Genomic DNA, 24,191 nt, shown 5'->3' with positions numbered 1-24,191 from the left:
GTATACATATCACTTGTAGTTTTGAATTCACCTCGTTATAAAGAAACCTCACTATAACAAACACACCCGAAATCAGTCCCTTCAAGTTTGTTATACTGAGGTTTTACTGTATAATTTTTATGCTCTATTTTTACAATAAAATTATTTTGTAATAAATTGATCTGAAACAGTTTCATTCAGAACAATAAAAATAAATTACAAGCATTTGTGGTTTAAATTTCAAGTAATTTGTATTACAGATTTTTATGGATACCTTGTTCATAATTTGTGTATAACATGTATTTTATTCTCTTTCGCTTCATTTCCCTAATATGTGTTTAAAGCTTACCAGAGCTTACAGAATTCAGAGCATACTTTTTAAACTGAATCTCAAGCCAGCATATCTGCAGAGTAGTTGTAATTTTTAGATGCAGTAATTCGCTTACGAAATGTTTTTTTTCTTCCTTTTTTTTCTTCTTTTTCTTTTTCTTCCTCAATCAAAAGGAATCATATTTTACTGTGAATGCAAAATACCTAAATAAGATTACGAAAAAATGACTTTGTGTCATGTTGTGCTAGCAGTAAATTTAAAAATCCTTTTATTAACTCTAATTATGTTGTATAATGACTCAGAAGTAAATGTAAAAAATAAATTGTTTGCAAAATTATTGTTTTACTGTTGTACCAATTATAAATTTAATTTTTGCATAAAATTACAAATAGCAATTGTTATTGGCTACCAAATTACAAATTATGAATTGAAATATTTTGTTACTATGAACATACAGTATTTGTATTTTTTTGTTGATTCAAAGAAACAGTTAATTTTGTTCAGAATATTTAGGCATGTGTTTAAATTTAAATGTCGTTGTCTTCATAGTGTTTCATGTTACATTAGAACCAACCCATTGGTAGGCATACAAATTTTTAAATTTTTTATGTTAATTTTTTTGGAATAAACCAATACAAAAATGTGGCTTTTAAATGTATTTTTAATGATTTGCTAATTGTGAATGTATTTCCCAGGTGAATTCCACTTAAGGCTGAGACAGTTGGAAAAGTCCCTTTTGCAGGCATTGAATGATGCTAAAGGCAAAATTTTGGATGACGACAGTGTTATAACCACTCTGGAAACTTTGAAACACGAAGCTGCTGACATCAGCAAAAAAGTGGAAGAGACTGACAAGGTCATAAGAGAAATCGAAACAGTTTCCCAGCAGTACATGCCTTTGTCACAGGTGGGTAAAACTGCAGTTGAAATTAAGTTTTTGGTACTAGGTGGACAGAAGATAAAATTTAGTAGAGTCATTTTCATAAAAAATTAATTTTAAAGTAGTGTTTCAAAACTTGATTTTAAATAATATTAACTTGTAACACCTCATGCTATTTGTTAACATTTGAGTAATAAATAGCTTAGGTAAATATGTAGTGTACGGATTAGCGCCAAAAAAAATTGTACAAATCTCAAATAACTTTCATTATATGCTCTTTTACATCCTCTTTTCATTACAGCCTGCGGAGATAAGAAATTCCAATTACTTTTGGAGATATCGAATTTTTAAATTTTAATTATTGTAAAAAAAATGTTATAAAAATCTGAAATAACTTTTATTATATGCTCTTTTACGTCCTCTTTTCATTACAGCCTGCGGAGATAAGAAATTCCAATTACTTTTGGAGATATCGAATTTTTAAATTTTAATCACTATACCTGCACAGTCACATGGCTATCACCATTGTTTTTTGTTTATGAGTATCAATTTTTTTTTTTTTTTGATAATGTTGTCACGTGATAGTTCGTAATAGGCCAATATTCAAATGAACCAATAGGCTCTCTTCAACTTAGGTGAGTTTTTAACATTTCAAATTTTTATGCTTTAAAAAATTACGTTCGTTCCTACTGTTAATCCTTTGTTCCTGTTTGTTAGGTTAGGTCAGCTACATTATAAATAATTTAAAACTAAACAACCTTTAAAATTAATTTTATTATTTTTAATGTCCGTTCAGTTTCAAAGTATTTATAATGTAGCTGACGTGACCTAATCTACCTTTGTCCCGTTTTGTTAGTTCAGGTCAGTTACATCATAAATGCTTAAAACTATACAAGTATAATAAATTGATATTATTTTTAATTTCCGTTTAATTTGAAGTATTTATAATGTAACTAACCTTACCTAACGGAAAATTTCTGTTATTTAGGCATTCACGCGCACACGGCAAAATATAAAATTGCGACGGTCGAATGATTTTTTTTGGCGCTAATCCGTACACTACATATTTACCATAGCTTATTATGTACAGTTCAGGTAACAATATATATAGACACACACACACACACACTCTCTCTCTCTCTCTCTCTCTCTCTCTCTCTCTCTCTCTCTCTCTTTTACTGTGTTCACAATGCCCAGAGTATAAAGCCAATTTAAGAGAAGCACGACCAAATCATTTACGATCTGTCCAGACTGTGAATATGGCTTAAGCCAATGAATGATCGACTCTTGAGTGTTATGGTGACAGGAAATCACGAGAATCGGGCAGTTCTCTAGCGTGATCGATTAAAATGCCATAAATTAAAAACTACTGGCTTTATACTCTGGGCATTGTGAACACAGTAAAATACTTGGCAATAAAATACTGTATTGGCCCGAAAATAGGCTGACCTCGAATATAGGCCGACCCCTTCTACAGCACACTCAAAATCAGGGAAAACTGCTTTTTTCAATTTATTTGCTTGAGCCCACCAGCGACACTCATTCTTCTCGTCAACACCATATTTCCGCCCAGCTTCCACATTATTTGTGGTTTCTGCATATCTTATTACACTTTTGAAATTGGTAGAAAAAAAGCAATGTTTATTTTTTGAATAATCGATAAAATAGCACCGTAACGTAAGACAACAATATGATAGTGTTACGATTCGAAACACCCGTAAATTCCGCAGTTAAACTCGCGATATCGTTCACACGACAATCCGGATATTTGTCTGAAATTTTTTTTAAAACATTCAACACAATAGTTTTCTGTGCTTTTTTCAAAGGCTTTCGTGTTCTGTGTTTTACAAAACTCGGTCCGGCGTCAGCCATAACAAACCGTGCGCGCACAAATCCCAAATACAACTGTTGCACGGGGCATCAACTGTACACCGTACACACTGCGTCTGCTAACATAATTGTAAGTAAATACTTGCTGACACATTAAACTGTATTGGATATCAATGGTGAAACGCTATAATGCTATATAACAATTGTTATAAAAAAGGCATGGTAAAAATACTACAAATGGTACGTAACCAAGGGACTATTTCTTGCGCACAAATAATGTGCGCGGCGGCCGGCAGCCAATGAAAATGTTTGTTTACAAGATGCTTTGTTTATTCCAAAATTCCGGTAAGAGTGAACGGAGAATACGGTAAATAACCTTACGGCAAAATAATATCTGTTTTTACTAATTGTTTACTGTAAATACCACATTTCACAAGCAAATAAAATTACCGCAGCCTATAAATACAGTTAAAAAATAACCAGACCGAGCTTTTAAAAGCTATGTGCTACAAGTGAACACATCTGTGTACTTAACCTAAAATATGATACGTTATTGGAGTTGTGTGTGTTAACTAAATTTATAAGTTGGAAAAATTACTAATTCCACGTAAGTACAGCGTTATTTTAGGTCAATGAATTGTATATCTGATAACATTTTTATGCCATAAGGGATTCTCCTTGAAATGTATGTGTTTAATTATACTATTTTGGCTAGTGCCCCATTATAGGCAGACTCCAGATTTCAAGGGTGACAAAACTGGCAAAAAAGGTCGGCCTATTTTCGGGCCAATACGGTACATTATGTAAAAGTTTGAAAAAATGTTCATATTAGTTTTATCTGCATAAATGTGATTGAACAGTTAGTATTATAGTGTTTGGAAATTTAAAAGCTGTTGAAGTTCAGCAGTTTATACCAACTTAATAAAATGTAATTGTGACTAGTGTATAGTTAAGGATCATAATTCTATCATTGAAACAAATGTTCTGTTTATGATGGGTTAATGCATTTTGGTTTGGTGTAAAACTTATAAAAAAATTTTTTTTGCAGGCATGCAGCAACATATACTTCACCACAGACAGTTTGAACCAGATTCATTTTCTGTACCAATACTCTCTCAAGTTTTTCCTGGACATCTTCAGCTTTGTTCTGCACAGCAACCCCAAGTTGAACAACGTAACTGACTACAACACCAGACTCTCTCTAATTACAAGGGATTTGTTTGGGGTGAGTTGTCTGCTATTAGAATCTGCTTCACATAACTTTGAAAGTTCCAAAGAAAAGTAGTGTATAATGATAATGTATCCTTGTATCATATGACATATGCCTAGAGACCTGGAGAAAAAAAAATCAAAAATAGTTTTTTTTATTAAATTTTTTTTTTCTGCTTTGAGGATTCATTTTTGTTAAAAAAAACCTTTTTGTGATAAACAGAATGAATATTTACCATAATTATATCAAGAACATTAATATTCAATAAAAACCCTCCGAAATAACAAGAAAAATTTTAATTTAAAAACTTTATAAACATACTTCTATGCATGCCATTCTTGTATTTATTTTGTTAAAGAGTTGGTAAAGTGTTATTCACAAAAAGACATAATTTTTTTTTGGAATGGCACCTACACTTTTTTTTTTTTTTTTTACATCTTACAAACCTTACCAACTGTGAAATTAGTGTACGGATTTCATTGATGTATTGCTTTAAAAAGTGATCAGTGAAAGATATTCTGAGACATTTATTTTTGAAACAGTTGAAACTATTTGTTCAGTTAATTTTTTAATTTGATGAGAAATTTTACGATAAAAAGCCTTACTTAAAAAAAGTTATAATATTAGCTATTTGTTTAGTTCTCTTGTGTGTCTTGATGTACGCAGGTTACTTTTTCATGTATGACATTTTTTAAGCTTATCTTTAAAATCACAGGAACTAAAATAAACACTTGAAACTTCTGTGGGACACATTCACTTATCTGAGGCATGTACACCAACACTGCCATCTGCCTAGGTGAATTGTAACTTCATTAGGTAAACTGTATCACCCTGGCTAGATAGCAGCACCGTTGTATGTTTGAAGTTTTGTGTACGGTAGATTTTGAAGAAATACTACCTATTGTAGCCATTACCATGGTGCGACTTCCAGAAATGTTTTAAATAGTTTTTTTTTTCATGGTCTATAGACCCCAAAACCATCAATTCAAAAGTTTATATGTGTGTGTGTGTATGTGTATATCACATATTTGTGGACACGGTAACTGCCGTAATTTTTCATTAATCACTTCCAAACTGATACATAAATTATGAACATGGAAAATCTCGGTTGAGTTTGTTAAGGATATCTTATGTTTTTACTTATCTAAATTTTTTTCTAACTTTTTTACCTGTCACAAGTATGATGTAAGTATATGAAATCACGTGTGTATTGGAATGCAACGATTGCAATCGGTCAAGATCTCTGGAGGGTTTAAAATTTCGAACGGACGAACATTCACAAGTTTTTTTATGTAGAGTTAAAAACATTAGAGAGACTTGTGAACGGAATGGCTGCAGTTCTCGTGTGATTGAGCTGAAATAACGTGGTTCTAATCGGCAAGCTCGCGACGCAAGTTATTCTAGGGGAAAAAAATTAGACCGAGAAAAGAAATCTCTTGATCACTTTGCAGTCGAAGCTGCTGTTTTTTCCCGTTCAACACGTTTTTCGGAAACTGACACTCTACCCGGTCCGGAAATGAAGTCGACAGGAGGTGGTTGTAATCGGCGGCAGGTGTGCTACGAGCGAGTGGCCCGCGGGATGCTCCACACGGACCGCCTGACGCTGGCGCTGCTGCTGTGCCGGATCCACCTGAAGGGCGTCCCGGGCGAGCCCAGCCTGGACCAGGAGTTCACCTTCTTCCTGCGGGGCAAGGAGGGCATGCTGGCTTCCAGGCCCCCCAGCATCGAGGGGCTCGGCCTGGAGCAGCTGGAGGCTCTCTTCAGGCTCTCCACCAAGTGAGTGGTTCGGCACATCCCGCCATCCGCAAGGCCAAGATTTTATGTTTTGTGCTTCCTGTTTTCAAACAGGTTACATTTCACCGATATTTATTTATTTATTTATATTTGTAACATGCCACACCAACAGCACAAGGCTCCAACGGTGGGCACAACATGTAGGACAAGTACAAAACAAATACAGTAACAGAATATATTACCAAAATGAAGATTGAGGAAGATCAAAGCTCATTCTGTATTTTTTTATTTCTATAAAGTACGTAGTTGATTACAGCTTGTTTTGAATACTGTCGAGTTTAATATGACCTTTTCTTTGGTATTCCATTATATATTGACTTCCAATGATCGGACAAAATCACTGAACCGGCATTGCCATGGGCTAGAACATGCAGAATCAAATACCTTTCCATGTGCAAGGTGTCACATTAACATACGCGAAGGTGTCCACATTCCGTAAGGTCAGGGAAGTAGAAATTGGTTGAGAAATTCATTTTAAATCCTCTAAAAAGGCATGGAAATTTCTCAGTGATGGTAATTTTTGGCAGAAATGTCATACTCTGGTATTCCATCACCCAGATCTTTGAAAACATTTTTTCTTCCCGGATGGTATTTTAGTGCATATAGCCATACACACTGCAAAGTGGCGTGTGCAAGGTTCTGTATGTACTAGTGCAGCTGTTGAAATGATGAGGGCTGGATTGGCTTTTTTTTTCTTTTCAGAAAATTTGCAAAATAGGTTGATTATTTTCAAATAATTATCGGAAAAATTGGTAATTTTGGTCCATGGAAAGAAAAGTCGTGGAAAAGTCAGCTAAAATTTTCCACAGGTTAGGGTGTGGACATCCTTTGTAGGCACGAAGTTGCTGAATAATTAATCTAAAAAAAAAGTCAGGGCAGAAACCGAATGATTTTTGCGAAACCACTCTTGTCGCGCCAGGTTGCCAGCTTTCCGGTCGCTGGCCCAGCACATCCAGAAGATGCAGGAGTTCGGGGCGTGGCTGCAGCAGGGGACCCCGGAGCAGTGCGTGCCCAGGCTGTGGGACGAGGAGAAGCAGCTCAGCGCGATCGGCACCGCCATGTACCAGCTGCTGGTCATACAGGTGCGCTTCGCTCGTTTGTTCGACTCTGTCGCATGCCCGCCGGCATTCGGGGAACTTCTGAGGGTGGGTGAGACGTAAAGACACAGAGGACAGCAGTAAGTAGGCAAGTACCGCTGTTTGGGTATAGTGTTAGAATGTGTGGTGGTTTGGATATTTGAATTTGGCGCCATCGATCGTGTGTGCGCGCGACTGTGGCGGCCATCGTGTTCAGCAGTGCCATCTGTAAATAGTTTCGTCAGTCGTTTACCGTTTCTGCCCGTTGCTGGACGTCATGCAGCTAAACTATTAGTTTCAATTCAGTTTTGTGAACAACCGCGCTCAGGCAGGAAGGCACCATCTGCAGATAGGCAACACGTACCTGCAGGGATTACGACAGACCAAACACAACACACACTAGGCAAGTGATGAGTACGTAAGGCATTAAAAAAAAGTGACAGACTGCACAAATATCAGTAATGAATGTGTAAAAACACGAATTTCATATATACATGTTCATATGACTTTTGCTCGGGATGCAGTTTTTACGTAGAAGGGCTAATTAGACACCTTCTTCCATAACAGATAATGTGAAATGAAGCATACGTATTGTGTTTGGTGCGGATTTTGCCATTTTAACTTAAGAAAGATTAAGTTCATTAGTGATGTAATCATCAACCTCTTGCTCTTGGACAGACGTGTCGAAACGTATAACACGGAGCCGTTTTTGTATTTTTGAACGTTGGTTTTATTATTCTTTTAAGCATTGAAATATTTCTGATACCCACTTTCATAGGGGGTTTTATTTAGTTTCTTAGTGGTTGAGTTTAAGATCAGAGTTTCCGTTGGTTATGGATTCGTGTGAGTGTTTCACCATGGTGAAGCCTTGTTCATCGATGCGCTGATTGTTTTTCCTACTGATGATGTCGTGCGAATCCCACTGCTGTTGAAAGTAGGTCTCTGGTCAGACCAACAAACGCCATTGACACCCAAAGTAAATTAAAGTGTACAGCAAGGTAGCCAGCTTTACTGCTTTCCCATTGGTTGGTTCTCCAAACAGCACAATCATCGTAACCGGCATTCGTGATAGCTGTTCATAGACAATAATTAAAAAAAATTTAATTGAAGTTTACCTTGAACGTTTCCCTGCAGTGGTACGTGCACCCACAATGCATTCTTATTCATACCCATCAAGACGTGTGGCACGGACAGTATTTTGAAATTTTGCACAAGTCTGGGAATGCACGATAGAGTATATTTTCATTTTTTATTGTGATAGCATAATCTTCCTGATGTATTCTTATTCATACCCATCAATACGTGTGGCACGGACAGTATTTTGAGTATTTGCACAGATCTGGGAATGCACGATAGAGTATATTTTCATTTTTTATTGTGATAGCATAATCTTCCTGATGTATTCTTATTCATACCCATCAATACGTGTGGCACGGACAGTATTTTGAGTGTTTGCACAGGTCTAGGAATGCACGGTAGAGTATTTTTTCATTTTTCATTGTGATAGCATAATCTTCCTAATGCATTCTTATTCATACCCATCAAGACGTGTGGCACGGACAGTATTTTGAAATTTTGCACAAGTCTGGGAATGCACGATAGAGTATATTTTCCTTTTTCATTGTGATAGCATAATCTTCCTGATGTATTCTTATTCATACCCATCAACATGTGTGGCACGGACAGTATTTTGAGTATTTGCACAGATCTGGGAATGCACGATAGAGTATATTTTCCTTTTTCATTGTGATAGCATAATCTTCCTGATGTATTCTTATTCATACCCATCAATACGTGTGGCACGGACAGTATTTTGAGTATTTGCACAGATCTGGGAATGCACGATAGAGCATATTTTCCTTTTTCATTGTGATAGCATAATCTTCCTGATGTATTCTTATTCATACCCATCAATACGTGTGGCACGGACAGTATTTTGAGTATTTGCACAGATCTGGGAATGCACAATAGAGTATATTTTCATTTTTCATTGTGATAGCATAATCTTCCTAATGCATTCTTATTCATACCCATCGAGATGTGTCGCATGGACGGTATTTTGAGTGTTTGCACAGGTGTAGAAATGTACGATAGAGTATTATCTTCGTTGTCGGGGTGCCCCGCCCGCGCGTGAGTGTCAGGGGAGTGTGTGGGTGGCTCAGGCGTTCCGGCCGGACCGAGTGATCGCGGCGGGCCAGCTGCTGGTGGCCGCGGTGCTGGGAGACGACTTCATGCCGTCGGCGGAGAAGGAGCTGGACCTGGCCGGCAGCGTGGAGACGGAGCTGAGGGCGGGCGTGCCGGCGCTGCTGTGCTCCGTTCCCGGCTTCGACGCCTCGGGCCGGGTGGACGACCTGGCGGCGGAGCTGGGCAAGCCCATCGTGGCCATCGCCATCGGCTCCGCGGAGGGCTTCAACCAGGCCGAGCGGGCCATCAACCACGCCGTCAAGTCGGGCAGGTCGGTGTAGAAGACACTCCAGCATCGTGTGCGAGTACCAGGGACCGGAAAAAATTCGAGGTATCGATTTCGCGATAGGCTAGAATCCAAGTGCGCGTAACCTTATTGCCGCTTCAGCGATTGGAACACGGTTCGCCTGAAGGACTGTGAGACAATGAAATGACCCTCAACGGAAGGAAGTAGCTAATCACAAACATCCCAGTTTAGCAGGCGTCACGAGTAAGTAGCCAATGAGCAGGTGTAATTTTCCCGCGTACGTAGAAGATCGTGGAATCTATCCTTAGGGGTCATCGTAAACCATGAATTTTTTTCCAGTCCCTATGTACAAGTCTGGGAATCTGGCCATGACCTGTGGTTAAGGAACCATCGCAGCATCTGCCTGGAGTGGTTTTGGAAACTTAGATCAGGATTACAGAACTTCTTTGAAAACATTGTTAGATGTTATAATGTGATCACTGTTTATTTTTTGGCTGTATGTGTCTTCAACACAAGCATAAATATAACTGAATCTACAAACTATTAAAAATGCCACGTATAACTGTCCATTTGAAAAACCTGGTTCTGGTTCAATCTGAGGTTAGGAGAAATATAAAGTAACATTGAAATGCTCTAAAGTAATGAAAAGAAAGTTAAATATATTAATTTACAAATTAAGTTATAAAAGTATTGGGACATACTTGTGATAAGAAACGTTTATTTCATTTGTATTATTTGCGTGATGGACTACGTTTACGTAAAGAATTTAAAAACAAATCCCAACAGCTGTCTTACATGTCTGTTAAACAGATTGTCAATAGATGGTGTCCTCTTTAGATAGAACTGCCTTTATAACAAAAGATAGTAATAAAAATGTTTTTAATTTTTTTTTAATGAAAACATTAGTTTTAAGCTATTTGTTTATTTTGGTCATAAGAATAATTAATTTTGACTAATTTTAAAGGAAATGGTATTTGAGAAATAATTTTTAAAATAAATTTTTTTAGTTAAAAAATTTATTTTCAATTTATTTTGTTATTAGCGGTGAACATTATCTTAAAAATAATGTCTCAGTCATTAATTTTAATGAAGTATAAAGGAATGTATGGTGTATCAACAATATATATATATAGTGTCAGGGAAAAGTCAGAATTTTATTGCAGATTTTTATTTTCACCCTGAATAAGGTACCAAACAAAGATGACTTATTACACAAGAGAACGTTATATGCGATGTTATGTCCATAAAAAGTTTAATATATATAAAATTAATTTTGAGGATGGCTTTGAGATCTAGAGAGACAATGAAACAAAAAAAAAACTAGATGGCAAATTTGCTGGAAGTCACATTACGGTAACAGGTGAAATAGGAAATATTTACTTCAAATCTCCCTAAAACATGAGGATAGACCAATTAGAGAAGAGTTACGCAAAGCTGGCTACGTGGGTATCTTCCTGACTCAGCGGTGGTGACTGAATACTGGTGCATGCTTCATGGTTGTGGCGACTGAATACTGGTGCATGCCTCATGGTTGTAGCGACTGAATACTCGTACATGCCTCATGGTTGTACAAGTTCAGCCCGGGGTCCCCCATCACCAGCCGGTGAGATCACAGCATATTAATCAGTTTCCCCTGTCCGTGCGGAATTCTGCTCGGCGTCACGCGACCGGCGTTGTGTTTCCCCCTCCCCCACGCCTGGCCGACGCACCCCTGTCCCCCCCCTCGCAGGTGGGTGATGCTGAAGAACGTGCACCTCGCGCCGCAGTGGCTGGTCCAGCTGGAGAAGAAGCTGCACAGCCTCCAGCCCCACGCGGCCTTCCGCCTCTTCCTCACCATGGAGATCAACCCCAAGGTCCCGGTCAACCTGCTCCGGGCCGGGCGGATATTCGTGTTCGAGCCTCCGCCCGGCATCAGGGCCAACCTGCTCCGGACGTTCAGCACGGTACACTGTTGTTGTCGCTCTCTGCAAAGCTATTACAGTAGTTTTTCATGTGGGCAAAATAAAAAAATTAAAAAAAAATCCATTGTAAGCAGGAAATATCATTTTAACACTTGGTGTTAAAACCACTGATGTGTATGCTCTACGCTCAAATTTACTTAAAACAAGCCAAAAATTTTCTTTTAACTTCATGAAGCTTTAAGCTTATATTTTTTTAGTCTTGACAGAAACACTGCTTTATTTCTGTAAAATTGTCTCACAATATTCACTTCAAATTATAAAAATGAAACAGGATTGGCTAATGGCTGCTAATCAGTTAGGCAAGTCATATATCGTGGGCGTACAAGGAAAACCCACTAAGTCCATGAGATATTCATATGACTAAGTCCAGTTTAATGTGTTTCATGACAAGTATATTATATGACAAGTATATTATTATGTTAGATTAAACATGTTTCAGTACCATATATATTTTACTATATTTTACAAACCCATATGAATATAAAAATCAATTTTTCTCATAATTTCATTATATGGACTTAAAGGGTTTTCCTTGTACACCCACGATATATTGGAAAAAGGTGTTTTGTGACTCACGGTTGTGGTGCTTGTGCCCCCAGGTGCCGGCCTCGCGCATGATGAAGGCCCCCACGGAGCGAGCCAGGCTGTACTTCCTCCTCGCCTGGTTCCACGCCATCGTGCAGGAGAGGCTGCGCTACGTGCCCCTGGGCTGGGCCAAGTACTACGAGTTTAACGAGTCCGACCTGCGGGTGGCCTGCGACACTCTGGACACCTGGATCGAGGCCACTGCCATGGTAGGTGGTTCACGCCACTTCTCTCGTCAAGTCAGGGGGGATAGGAACCATAACAGATTCTGGGTAAGCTGTATTTTGGATTACAACCGCTTGGGGTTTGTTTCATGAATTTATACATTTTACTGAACTGGAATTTTGTTTATCAAATAAATAAAATAATTTTTAACAAAACTGATATCGCTTTATTTTTTTATGTGAATTCGATGAATTTCCCACTTGACGGTCGGGCGGTCACCCCTGAAAAATGGCAACATCAAAATGTGACAAACTCAGCCTATTGTTCACAACCACTGGCTCAACTGACTGCTTATTAGTTATTAACATCAGAATCATCAAAGAATATATTCACATTCATTACCAAACAATTTTCTGCATTCCCGACGATGCTTTTCGCAAGTTATTCGGCTGAGGCTCGCTCAAGTACAAATTGCACACCTCGTTTAGGGGCTTGTTTTGCCACCAACGCTCATTACTTCATCACTGCAAATGTTTGCCAAGTGAGTTATATGTAATGACTACGAGCGAAGACAGCTCTACTAAGATAATTTACTTAATCTCTGTAGCTTTCATAGTTGAAGAGTTTTAAGCAGTGTAGGAAACTCAGCTGAAGTAACACCCAACCTGAGATAAAAACCATTCATATTTCTGTCTGAAATTCATGTCATAACATAATTTTGGTTCCACAATGGTTTTTGGCAATAACGATTTTCTGTTGTATATGTTTAAAATTTGCCTGCATTATTTTATTTTAGACCCTTGAGACATATATTTGGATTTCTGGGGCATATTCGATGTACTCTTTGGGATTTGGATTTGAGATGATTGGAATCTGAAACTAGTAAAATGTAAAGGCTTGTGATAAATTTTAACAGTGTAAGATAATATCTGCAAATTGTTCTCTAGCAAGAATGTTTCTTGTTTGCAGGGACGCACGAACCTTCCCCCCGAGAAGGTGCCCTGGGATGCCCTGGTGACGCTGCTGTCGCAGTGCATCTACGGCGGGAAGATCGACAACGACTTCGACCAGCGGCTGCTCAGGTCCTTCCTCGGCAAGCTGTTCACGCCGCGCAGCTTCGAGGCGGACTTTGCGCTGGTGGCCAACGTGGACGGCGGCGGCCAGAGGCACATCACGATGCCGGACGGCAACCGCCGGGACCACTTCCTGCACTGGATCGAGTCGCTGGCCGACAGGCAGGCCCCGTCGTGGCTCGGCCTGCCCAACAACGCGGAGAAGGTCCTGCTCACGACGAGAGGTGCGGCTTCCTCGCTACCGGGAACAAGATTTCACGGTTTAATTTTCAGGTCAATTTCAGTTTCAAAGCAGCCGCAGCGAGCCCATGGGCCAACGGTCTGCTACCACGGTGGGCCGTGCCCGAACGTGGGCACCGATCACGCATTTGAAATCCACTCACCGTGTACCGTGCGGGTGTCTAAGAACGCGATGTGTTCGCAAGTGAAAGTCTTGGGGGGTTTGGCCTCGCCAACTCCCTGGGAGAAAAAATTAGAGATGGAAGGATGGACTTTGCAATTGCCAAGTGGGTGTCGATATCGGGAGGTTGCTACCCTCTCATTTCGCCCATCGAACATTTGATTCTGACCTGGAGCTCTGCCCCCGAGCGGACCCAGGATGTTCCTCCGAACGAAAAAAAAAAAACAAACAGCTGCTTGCAGCTCCCTGGTTAACCATATAATCTTTGTCCCTACTCATTACGTAACCATTACAAGAAGTCACGGGCAAATGATACACATATAAGTCTCTGCTTTAGACTTTGTCAGGTTGTTTCATTTTAACGTCATTGTTTCTGTTGAAATGTTATAGAATGTAATGTCGACAGATACTCACTCGTCTAAATATTTAACATTTAACCACTAATTCAATATTTTATATTTCATAACTACCAACGCCATCTGCAATTTGTTCACAAGTGGCTGAAGTTATGATGTTTATTGCCTCTCTTTACTTTGTGAATGCTGCAGATAAACAAATAAGTCAAAATGGCATCCCGCATATAACTGCTTTCTATGGTAAACAATTTTTCATAATGATGCAACCTTTTTTTTTTTTCTTCGCAGAAAAAGGTTAATCTCACAAATATTACGATTCCATTGTACTTCATGTAAAATCACTGATTTCGCCCATCACAGCAAATGTGTTACAACCAAATGCAGTATATTATTTATTTATTTGATTTGTTACATGCCACACCAACAGCACAAGGCTCCAACGGTGGGCACAACATGTAAGACAAGTAAAAAAAAAACAAATACAGTAACAGAACAAAAATAAGAACAAAACAATAAATTATAAGAACAACAAATAGTAGGACAAAAACAAAGACAAGACAACATAACATACAAATATCCATATGAGTGCTTAACTTCTAAAAATTACTTAAAATATCAAAAATGTTTCATGAGAGTAATAAATGTATAAGTACAGAACATATAATATTCTGTAGATAAATACAGTTAGTATCCTTAGATTAATATATCTGGTATTAAATAATTTAGGTAATAACATTAGAGCATTAAGATAATTAATCTTTGGATGTCAAAAAAATAATTTTTTTAACAAGTTTTTTCTCTCTGGTAGGTTGTAAGTGATTAACATACATATTAAAATTGTTAACAAGTCTATATATAATAGGTATCATTTGTATTTAAAAGTGTGCATAAAAATGGTGGGTTACGGCTATTAAAAGAAGGAATTTTAATGCCAGTAACATCAAATATATGAGGACATATAAGATATAAGATTACCATAATAACAATTGAAGACAAAAATGGCATCTAAGATCTTTCTTCTAGTTGATAATGAACCAAGGAGGGAATTTAAATGTATGTTATTGATGGTATTTAATTTTTTGTTAATATAGTCAGATACTTTAGATTGAATCCTGTCAAGCTTTTCAATATCAGTGTTATTGATGCTATTCCATATAATAGAACCATATTCAAGTTTTGATCTTATTAGAGCGGTATAGAGGGAGAGAATAGAGTCAATATTGGAGGTGTTAAAGGTGATAAATTTAATTAGACCAAGTATTTTGTTAGATACCGAGATAATGTTTTCAATGTGAAGATGAAAAAATAGTTTTTGATCCAGTAAAATTCCTAGGTCTTTGACATGTTGAGATTTTTTAATAGGTGAGTTATCAAGTTTGTATTCATATTGCAACGGGTAGGTTTTTCTAGAGAAGGTAATGATAGCAGTTTTTTCCATGTTTAGATTGACCAAATTATTTGTGCACCAATTTGCAATTTCTGTAATATCACATTGTAGTAGATAGCTGTCATGATATGAAGAGATTTTTCTATATATCTTTAAGTCATCGGCAAAAAGAGTGCCAACCGAGTTCTTTAATCCAGATATTATATCATCAATGTAGATATTGAAAAGTAAAGGAGATAGTGTGCCACCTTGAGGGATGCCAGAAGGAGTTGGGTGGAGATCTGAACTTATATTCTGTACTGAAACATAAAAGTTTCTGTTATTTAAATAGCTTGTTAACCATGATAAATATTTATCACTTAGCCCAATTTTGGAACATTTGCTTAGTAGTATTTGATGATTAACAGTGTCGAAAGCTTTAGCTAAATCAAAGTAACAAACATCTACTTGACCACGTGTGATGACTTCTGAATAAATAGGATTAAGAAAGGAGACTAAGTTTGTCATGGTTGTTTTACCTGTTCTGAACCCATGCTGTGAATCAGACAATCTATTATTTATGTTAAACGCTAAGTGTTTAAATATTATTTTGTCAAAAATTTTGGAAAATCCATTTAACAGGGATATAGGCCTATAATTTGAAACAATAGAAGTTTTGCCCTTTTTGTGTACAGGAATAACCTTGGCAATTTTCCATTTATCAGGGTAGATGCTATTTAGAATACTGAAATTATATAGATGCTGTAAGAGAGGAGCAAGGATTAAGGAGCAACCTTTGATAATAAAATTTGGTATGTTATCAGGTCCTGTGGACAATGTAGATTTTATGGTTTTTATACTCCATAGGACTAAACTAATTGAGATATTAGACATTGGAATATTGTATGAACAACAAGGAGATATGTTTTGGTTATTTGTGTTATTTGTAGTAACATAGACACTTGAAAAATATTCAGCAAAGGAATTCACAATTAAATAATTATTATCCGTAATTGAGTTATTAATTTTAATTGAGGGATGCTGACTATAACCCTTTCTCATTATTTTAACATAATTACAAATTGTTTTAGGGTTTTGCTTAATTTTATTGTTAATATTACAAAGCCAGTTTGTTTTATCCCTACACATAAGTGATTTAGTTTCCTTGTGGTAATCTGAGAATAATAAATAGTAAAAAGGGTTCAGATTTCGTTTATATAATTTATGATAGTGCAATTTCTTCTTAAGAGATTTTATTAGTTGGTTGGAATACCATACGGGATATTTTGTAGCCTTTTTAATAGTAGTAGGTACATATAATTCTATAAGATCATTCATTGTACACGTTAAGTAGTCAACCATGGTATTTATATTTTTAGAATTGTATAAAATTGACCAGTCATGGTCCCTAAGAGCAATAAAAAGGCCGAGATAGTCACCAATCTTATAGTTTTTATATGAAGACTATGTATTATCCTTTATTGACATATCATCAAATTGGAAGTTTATCTCTAATTCAGGATGAAAACTATCTTCTTTAACTAGTGGTTCCAGAGCTTTGCTAACCAGACATGATTCAATATTAGTGAGACATAGGTTTAAGAGTTGGGCCGAAGGTTGAGTTTGATTAAGCTGAATTAAACCTCTTGCTGATACAAAGTTGATTATCGCTACTTAGTAAGGTTATTTGTATTGCATATCATGTGTAAGTGAATTTTAAAATTTTGCAATTTCGTCATTTACGAAATTTGAATACTCTTACCTATTACCATTGCAAAATATATTTTTGTTCTTGTAGTATGTAATTATGTGAATAACATTATGATAGTGCATTGATTTGGGAAATTATTATTTATAGGGTTAAGTTTTATCAAAACCATAGTTTCTGTCTTTTATTTATTATTTTTATTTTTCACTTAAGATGTAGATTTGGATTCAAGGGGTAGATTCGAGGTACTCTTTGTGATCTGAATTCAAGATTGGGATTTGACTTATGATTAGAAAATGATTATGTGCTCTCTGTGTAGGAACTGACCTCGTGAGCAAGCTACTGAAGATGCAGCAACTTGAAGACGACGACGAGCTGGCTTACGCGGTGGACGAAGGAGTCGACAAGCCGTGTGAAGAACAGAGAGACGGCCGTCCATCGTGGATGAAGACGCTGAACAATTCCGCATCAACTTGGTTGCAGTTACTGCCAAAATCACTGCAGGTACTTGAACCAGGACACAACTTGAGCTCACTTATTTCCTTTCGAAAGTGGTTTCTTCACTGAGCTTGAATTGTTTCAGACCTTACGGCGGACAGTGGAGAACATCAAAGACCCGCTGTACCGCTACTTCGAGAGGGAAGTGAACTCTGGAGCCAAGCTGCTTCAAGATGTCATTCATGATCTGGAAGATGTGGTCCTAATTTGTCGGGTAATAAATAATTTGAATTTGTGATATATATTTTTTTGTGTTTTTTGGGCTTGTTGATTTTTTTTTTTTTTTTTTTTTAAAGTCAAATCTTGATTTAAAGGGTGGAGTGTCTAATTACAGAAATTCTACCTACCCAATTGTTTCAGAATACATAACCACATTTGGCTTGTAAAATCGCAATATTAATCAATATAATTGCCTATCTAATTCAATACAGACAAATTGGCTTTATTTGAAGTGGTAGCTACAAGCACAGCAAATATGCTAATAGGAATGTACCATTAACTAATGCCTTCAAGACAACTGATAAATTCGTGTGGTGACACAAAATTAAAATAAATGTTGGTACCTATTTAAACATAAACATTTACCGAGGTCTCCCAATTACTCTACATTTGGTCACTACACATTGTGTAATAATTAATGCATCCTATATACTATTTTTAATATACACATTAGACATGCGTATGCAAAAAAAAAAACAATCTTTTAAAGAGCATAATTAAAAAAAAATCCAACCTGACAGTGTAACATTTGTTGATTTTCACATTTATTTCAAAACAATTTTGCTATGTTGTTTCTTCAAGAATTAAAATTATCTACAAGTCAGTAATTATATTAAGAAAGTAAAAATCACAATTTGTTCTCAAATCACATTATTAAAATATTATTTATAATTCGGCTGTGAATGTGAATGACATTCTGATGTTGGTATGCAGTGGCGTAGCCAAGATTTGTGTATGGGGGGGGGGGGGTGGTTAAGAAAGCATGCCCCCTCCCCCCCTCCCCCGTATTAAAGCGCGGGGGGTCCGGGAAATTTTGGATTTTAAGGTGTAAAATAGTGCTATTTTAGCAGTTTTCGGAACTTAAATTTAAATATTATAATGGTAAAAATCTTATTAATTTTAATATGAAATTTGTTTGAGTGATGAATAAGAAATTAATTAAAGATTTGGTGCTAAGGGGAGGGGGGGGGGGGTGTTTGAACCCCTAAACCCCCCCGGCTACGCCCCTGTTGGTATGGACGGAATCATTAGCAGACAGTAAGTGCGTCGAAGGCCCTGTCTAGTGACCGCGCCCTCAGAGCCAGTTGAAGCGGATGTTGTCTGAACCGGAGGTGACGCACGGCTCGTGTTCTGCAGGGCGAGAAGAAGCAGACGAACTACCACCGCAACATGCTGAGCGACCTGGTGAAGGGGATCCTGCCGACGAGCTGGACGCGGTACACCGTGCCCAGAGGCTGCACGGTCATCCAGTGGATCACGGACTTCAGCCAACGCGTCAGGCAGCTGCAGGAGGTGTCGCTGCTGGTGTCGCAAGGCGGCGCCAAGGAGCTCAAGGTAAACTGCAGCCGTCGGCGTCGCAAGGATATATTTTTTGGGGGGGGACTTCAATTGATTTAGTTCTTGAGGAATATCCATCCCCTGGGGTCCTCCCCCGGGAAAATTTGGGGTTTGAAGGTGCAAAAAGGTGGTTTTTAGGCATTTTTCTTTCCTAAATATTCTAATTAGAGTTGGTTGCAATATATGATTTATTTTTTCTAAAAAATAATATTTTCAGAGAACAAATTTGTAAAAACACAGTTAACATATCTGTATTCGGTATCGGACCTGATTTTGATTTTACACGAAGATCGAATTGAAAAGTGCTCACATTACCACAATTGGACTAAATGCACCATGCGCGCAACCTATGGGTTATATCACAAAATCAAATTTTTAATATAACTACGAAACTAAATATATTATTGGAGGGAACAAAATTGAAGACTTTTATTAATGGGGGGGGGGGGGGTGTCCCCCCTGTCCCCCCGGTTGTGACGCACATGCTGGCAGTGGAATATTCCATTTATGATTGTAACCACATTAAAATGCTGATGGGGTGTCCGATTGTCAAGTGTCATCCACAGCAACCGGTTATTTATATTGGTCATCAAAACTAAGTAAAATGCTTGAGTGCCTAAGAAAAAGTTGTGTAAACCGAAGGACCCAAAGTGAAATCTGACTTTTTTTTATTAGAATAAAATTTCAAATTGAGTATAAAATTGATTATTCAAGGAGTATTGAATTTTTTTTCCAACTGAATTTTAGTATGCAGTGAAACTCTACACTTCACGAGAGTCCAAGGAAAAAAAAATTGATAACATACACCGTAAGGGTCACCGTTGAATGTAAGCCGTGCCATATGACTGTCTACACTAGAATACAAGTATGGTCCGAGTTTCGTGTCTCAGCTTATTGCTGGCACTGATGTCCTCATGTTTCCCCTCTTCATTCCTTATGACCCTGGTAATGCATTTTCTTAAACCAGTTAAAGTTTAGGTCTGTAAATTGTTTTTATGATACTAATGAAATGATCATATAGTCCAAGATTATTTGTTTCATATAAAAACCATGTATGCATAATGTTGCAGAAAACCAATTTCGATTTCTTATTAACTTAATACATGTTACATGTTTTGAGTTAAGTTATTTCTTAACGAGTTCCACTTGGTGTATCTCTTGGTAACAAATAATTTAAAAAAAAAAATTATTATTTTGTTTAAAATGTTGAATCGAATATCAAAATTCTTCACGAATATTGAATATTGTTTGAAATACTCCCAGGCCCCTAAATTTCATGCAGTTGAGAGTAATGACTAGAAACCTGAAAAATTCGCGGATTAATTTCGTGATAGTCTAGAATCCAAAAATGTTTGCCTCTTTAACCGCATCAGTGATTGGGGCCACAGTTTTATCTGAATGATACTCGGCCAATGGAAAACCCTTAAACAAAAGAAGTTATCGAATCGCTGGCGTCCCAGTTAACAGGCGTCGCGATTCAGTAAGCCAATGAGCAGATGTAATTTTCCCCGAGTGCATAGAGAGAGGATCACGGTTCGTATCCTAAAGGGTCGTTGATATCGCGAATTTTTTCCCGGTCCCTGGTGATGACGTTTCACCCGTCGTGTTTGTTCAGACCTTGCACGTGTGGCTGGGCGGGCTGCTGAACCCGGAGGCCTACATCACGGCCACGCGGCAGTGCATCGCGCAGGCCAACAGCTGGTCGCTCGAGGAGCTGGTGCTGGACGTCACCATCACCGACGGCAGCGACAGCAACGACAGCAGGCCGGCCCTGGACGACTGCAGCTTCGGCGTTGTCGGTGAGCACTCGAAACAGCCACTTGTAAACGTTCACCGCTCTAACATGTTGCCTTGCTGAGAAAAATGTTTACAATGTGATTCAACTTTGCAAATATTTTAAACATTTGATTTGTATTCCTTCGAAACAAAAAAAAACTAGTATTCGCACAGGCTTCGTATTTCATGAGTACATTTCTGTTCGGACTTTGTGACTTATGTCCTTGTTGTGTGAAGTGTTACTTGTGCCCCTATTGCGTGTCGTATAAACAGTTCGGCAAGATGGCGGGCCGCATACAGTCGGGTCGTTTGTTTTGTATTTGGCTATCGTTTCGTTGTCATATTTGTATTCAATAAATCAGACTTTTAATATTTATGGTCCTCCGGAAGAAATTCGTTGAAATAAAGAACAATTTCCATTACGCATTTTCAAGACAAGATCTGAATCGTGAATATAACTTGATGTCAAAGATATGTTTAAACATTAATGATTATCTGTATTTGATGTTTATAAGAACTTGTTTTAAATACAACTGTACTGTATATTAATTTATCTCTGGTATTACCAATAAACTACATTCATATTTAATAATCCAGCATGCCTGTGGTCCAGAACATGACAAATCGGACCTTTTACTGTGTAAATTTGCTTACGCTGTTACTCAAAGACAGCTAAATATTATTTATGCCATCTCAACCTGTTGCTGCCATTGTGGCGGCGTCGTACACATGCTGGGCTGATTTTTTTTCCTGATCATTTCTTACAGTTAAGGGCTATTTCTGTATTAATATAACACTATACCTCTCTTGCGATTGTTGTTCCCTCACAAAAATTTTTCAAGAGATAATTACCCGAGTGTTATATAGTGGATGTAAAAAATTAGTGCAAGTGTTTGTAATTTTTTTCGCTTGCATGACTTTTTACTGAAATTATTTCACATTTAGTAAATATTTCTTGACATAACAAATGCAAGAGAGTTATGTATATTGTTAAATTTACAGAAATAGCCCTATTAGTAACGACGAGAAAATTGAAAAATCAACGTTGCGTGTGAAACCACTGCCCTTGTCTTAATGTTTCAGCAAGGTTATTCAACATGTATTTCTCTTGCAATACAATGAGGACATTCCTTATTTTGTTCCTGTAAAGTAAATGTTCAGGAAATAATTACTATTGTCCTTTTCGTCGTGCTTGAATAGCACAGCATATTCTTCATAGCATTTATTTCCTATTTGGGCATCTGACTCATTTTTCATAGAGAAGTGACATTCAACTTTTTCTTCCTGTGGTCTTCATTTTTTAGTATGCTGTATAAAGAGCTGGTTTGAATTCTTTGTGATTTATAAATACCTTATTTTTTTCTTTATTGTAGGGTTGTGGTTCTATATTACTTATGTATTTCAAAATTTGCTATGTATGTGTAATTGGCACTTGTCAGCGCATCATATGTTGAAATAAAACAACAAAAAGTCAATTTTTTTGTTCGTAAAAAAGACAAAATTAGTTTTATTTTTAAGAATATTTTGTATATTTGTTATATTATGAAATGTTGACTTGACAGGCCTCAAGCTGCAAGGTGCCCAGTGTCGCAACAACCAACTTCTGCTGACATCGACCATAATGATGGATCTACCTGTGACGTACTTGCGCTGGATGAGGTTAGTGTTTTTTCTATATTTATTTTTACAAATTAGCATTTTCATTGTGTAAAGTTTGGCCCTAAACCACGGCCAAACCAAACAACTTCCGCAACCCGCGACACAGTAAAAACTCCTATATTGCCCCGTACCGCGAGTGCAGGTAAACCCAGAAAAAAATATTAACCCCAAACTAATGGCAGGCTTAAAAAATACTAATAAGATTACGAACAGTGAGAGGAGGCAGCAAGTTAAAAAAAACGCAAAATGTATATTGCAAAATTTAATAATAATATATATAAATATACCATAAAATCGTTTCATCACAAATCGGCGCATCCATCATAAAATACATACCCTATTACTACTTATAAAAAAGTTGCTATATAATAAAACTAAATAAAAATACTTTAACAATTCCCCCCAAAAAAAGTATAATTTGATCATATACTTCGGAGCTCCGTGATTTAAAGGTAATTACCAAAAAGGCATTAAAAATATATAAGAACATACAGTAAACTCCCGGTATATCGCGCCCCGATTGATCGCGGAATCGGGTATATCGCGGGTCAAACCATGTCCCCCAGTCAGAAATGAATAATAATGGAATAAATGGTTGATAGCCGATTAGAATAATTTTGCGTTGTAACTAACAAACTAAGCATTGGGCAGAAAAAAGCCTAGGCGTAGAAAATGTCCGCAGTGAAATTCTAAACAAGATATCTCCGGGCATTATTCCTCTATCTTGTAGGGTTTTCAAATTATGGTCCAATCCAGCCCAGTGATATTTTCTGAAACACTAGTTCTTAACGTCGCTTTATTTCACAAATGAAGCATCGGACAGGGGACCTGATAAAGCCCACCGTCCAGCGACATTATCCAGCGTGACTCGGCTGGGGATTGATGTTGGATAGGCTTGGTTGTCGGCAAGCGCTGGGAGGGGAGAAGCGAGCCGAGAATATGGAGAGAGGTAGAGATTAGAGCGGGCAGAAACACGAGGGGGAGTGGGGGAGGGAATGTGTTCACGCAGCACACAGGCAGAGCATGAGTCACTTGACTGAGCAGCGTCCCTGCGTACAAGGCAAAATCAGGTAGTCCGGTGTTTAAAATTCCACTCCAGTATCTTAATTGGTACTTTACTGGACATCTGTATATAAATGTTTTGTTACAACTTAAACCTACAGACGTAATATTATTGGGTAATTCATTTATTATACACGTTCATCTTTTTACTTTGGTATAATGTTTTAACATTAAATAGTAAGTAAATCAGCTAGCGTTTTTTTAATCTTTGCCCAGGAATTCCCAGTGGTCCAATACTTATGTGAACCATACTGTACCACTTTTGCTGTGAGGTAGTAAACAATTCCCGGAAATGTTTATGTGTAACAGTCTCCCGACCTTTAACTAGAAGCTGGGGAATATAACACTTGCCGATCCGAGCCACACACACTCAGCAACTCAACACAGCATTTGGTGAAATAAGTAAAGACATAGTTTAACACGGTTTTTAATACAGCGTCACTGATTGCGCTAAAAATAAATTGGCGCAATTTTTGTTTCCCACACATGATCAT

The 24,191-nt window shown here is 37.5% G+C and overlaps 1 protein-coding gene across 2 annotated transcripts in view; it reads left to right on the top strand.

Moving 5' to 3' along the window:
* Positions 1-24,191, top strand: part of LOC134539371 (dynein heavy chain, cytoplasmic) — a 142,494-nt gene that overhangs the window by 113,633 nt on the left and 4,670 nt on the right. For both annotated transcript variants that reach the window (XM_063381359.1, XM_063381360.1), the window contains exons 58-70: positions 1,006-1,217; positions 4,069-4,245; positions 5,783-6,006; positions 6,944-7,106; positions 9,263-9,555; positions 11,261-11,474; positions 12,092-12,286; positions 13,212-13,539; positions 17,465-17,649; positions 17,729-17,857; positions 19,000-19,197; positions 20,816-20,999; positions 22,539-22,635. In XM_063381359.1, coding sequence (XP_063237429.1) covers positions 1,006-1,217; positions 4,069-4,245; positions 5,783-6,006; positions 6,944-7,106; positions 9,263-9,555; positions 11,261-11,474; positions 12,092-12,286; positions 13,212-13,539; positions 17,465-17,649; positions 17,729-17,857; positions 19,000-19,197; positions 20,816-20,999; positions 22,539-22,635 — 2,599 coding nt within the window. The remainder of the gene's footprint in view (positions 1-1,005; positions 1,218-4,068; positions 4,246-5,782; positions 6,007-6,943; positions 7,107-9,262; positions 9,556-11,260; positions 11,475-12,091; positions 12,287-13,211; positions 13,540-17,464; positions 17,650-17,728; positions 17,858-18,999; positions 19,198-20,815; positions 21,000-22,538; positions 22,636-24,191) is intronic.

The sequence above is a fragment of the Bacillus rossius genome, chromosome 15 (assembly GCF_032445375.1).
Source record: "Bacillus rossius redtenbacheri isolate Brsri chromosome 15, Brsri_v3, whole genome shotgun sequence".
NCBI classification, from domain to species: domain Eukaryota; kingdom Metazoa; phylum Arthropoda; class Insecta; order Phasmatodea; family Bacillidae; genus Bacillus; species Bacillus rossius.
The sequence above is the reverse complement of the archived record's forward strand: the minus strand, read 5'-3'. Positions and strand labels throughout refer to the sequence as shown.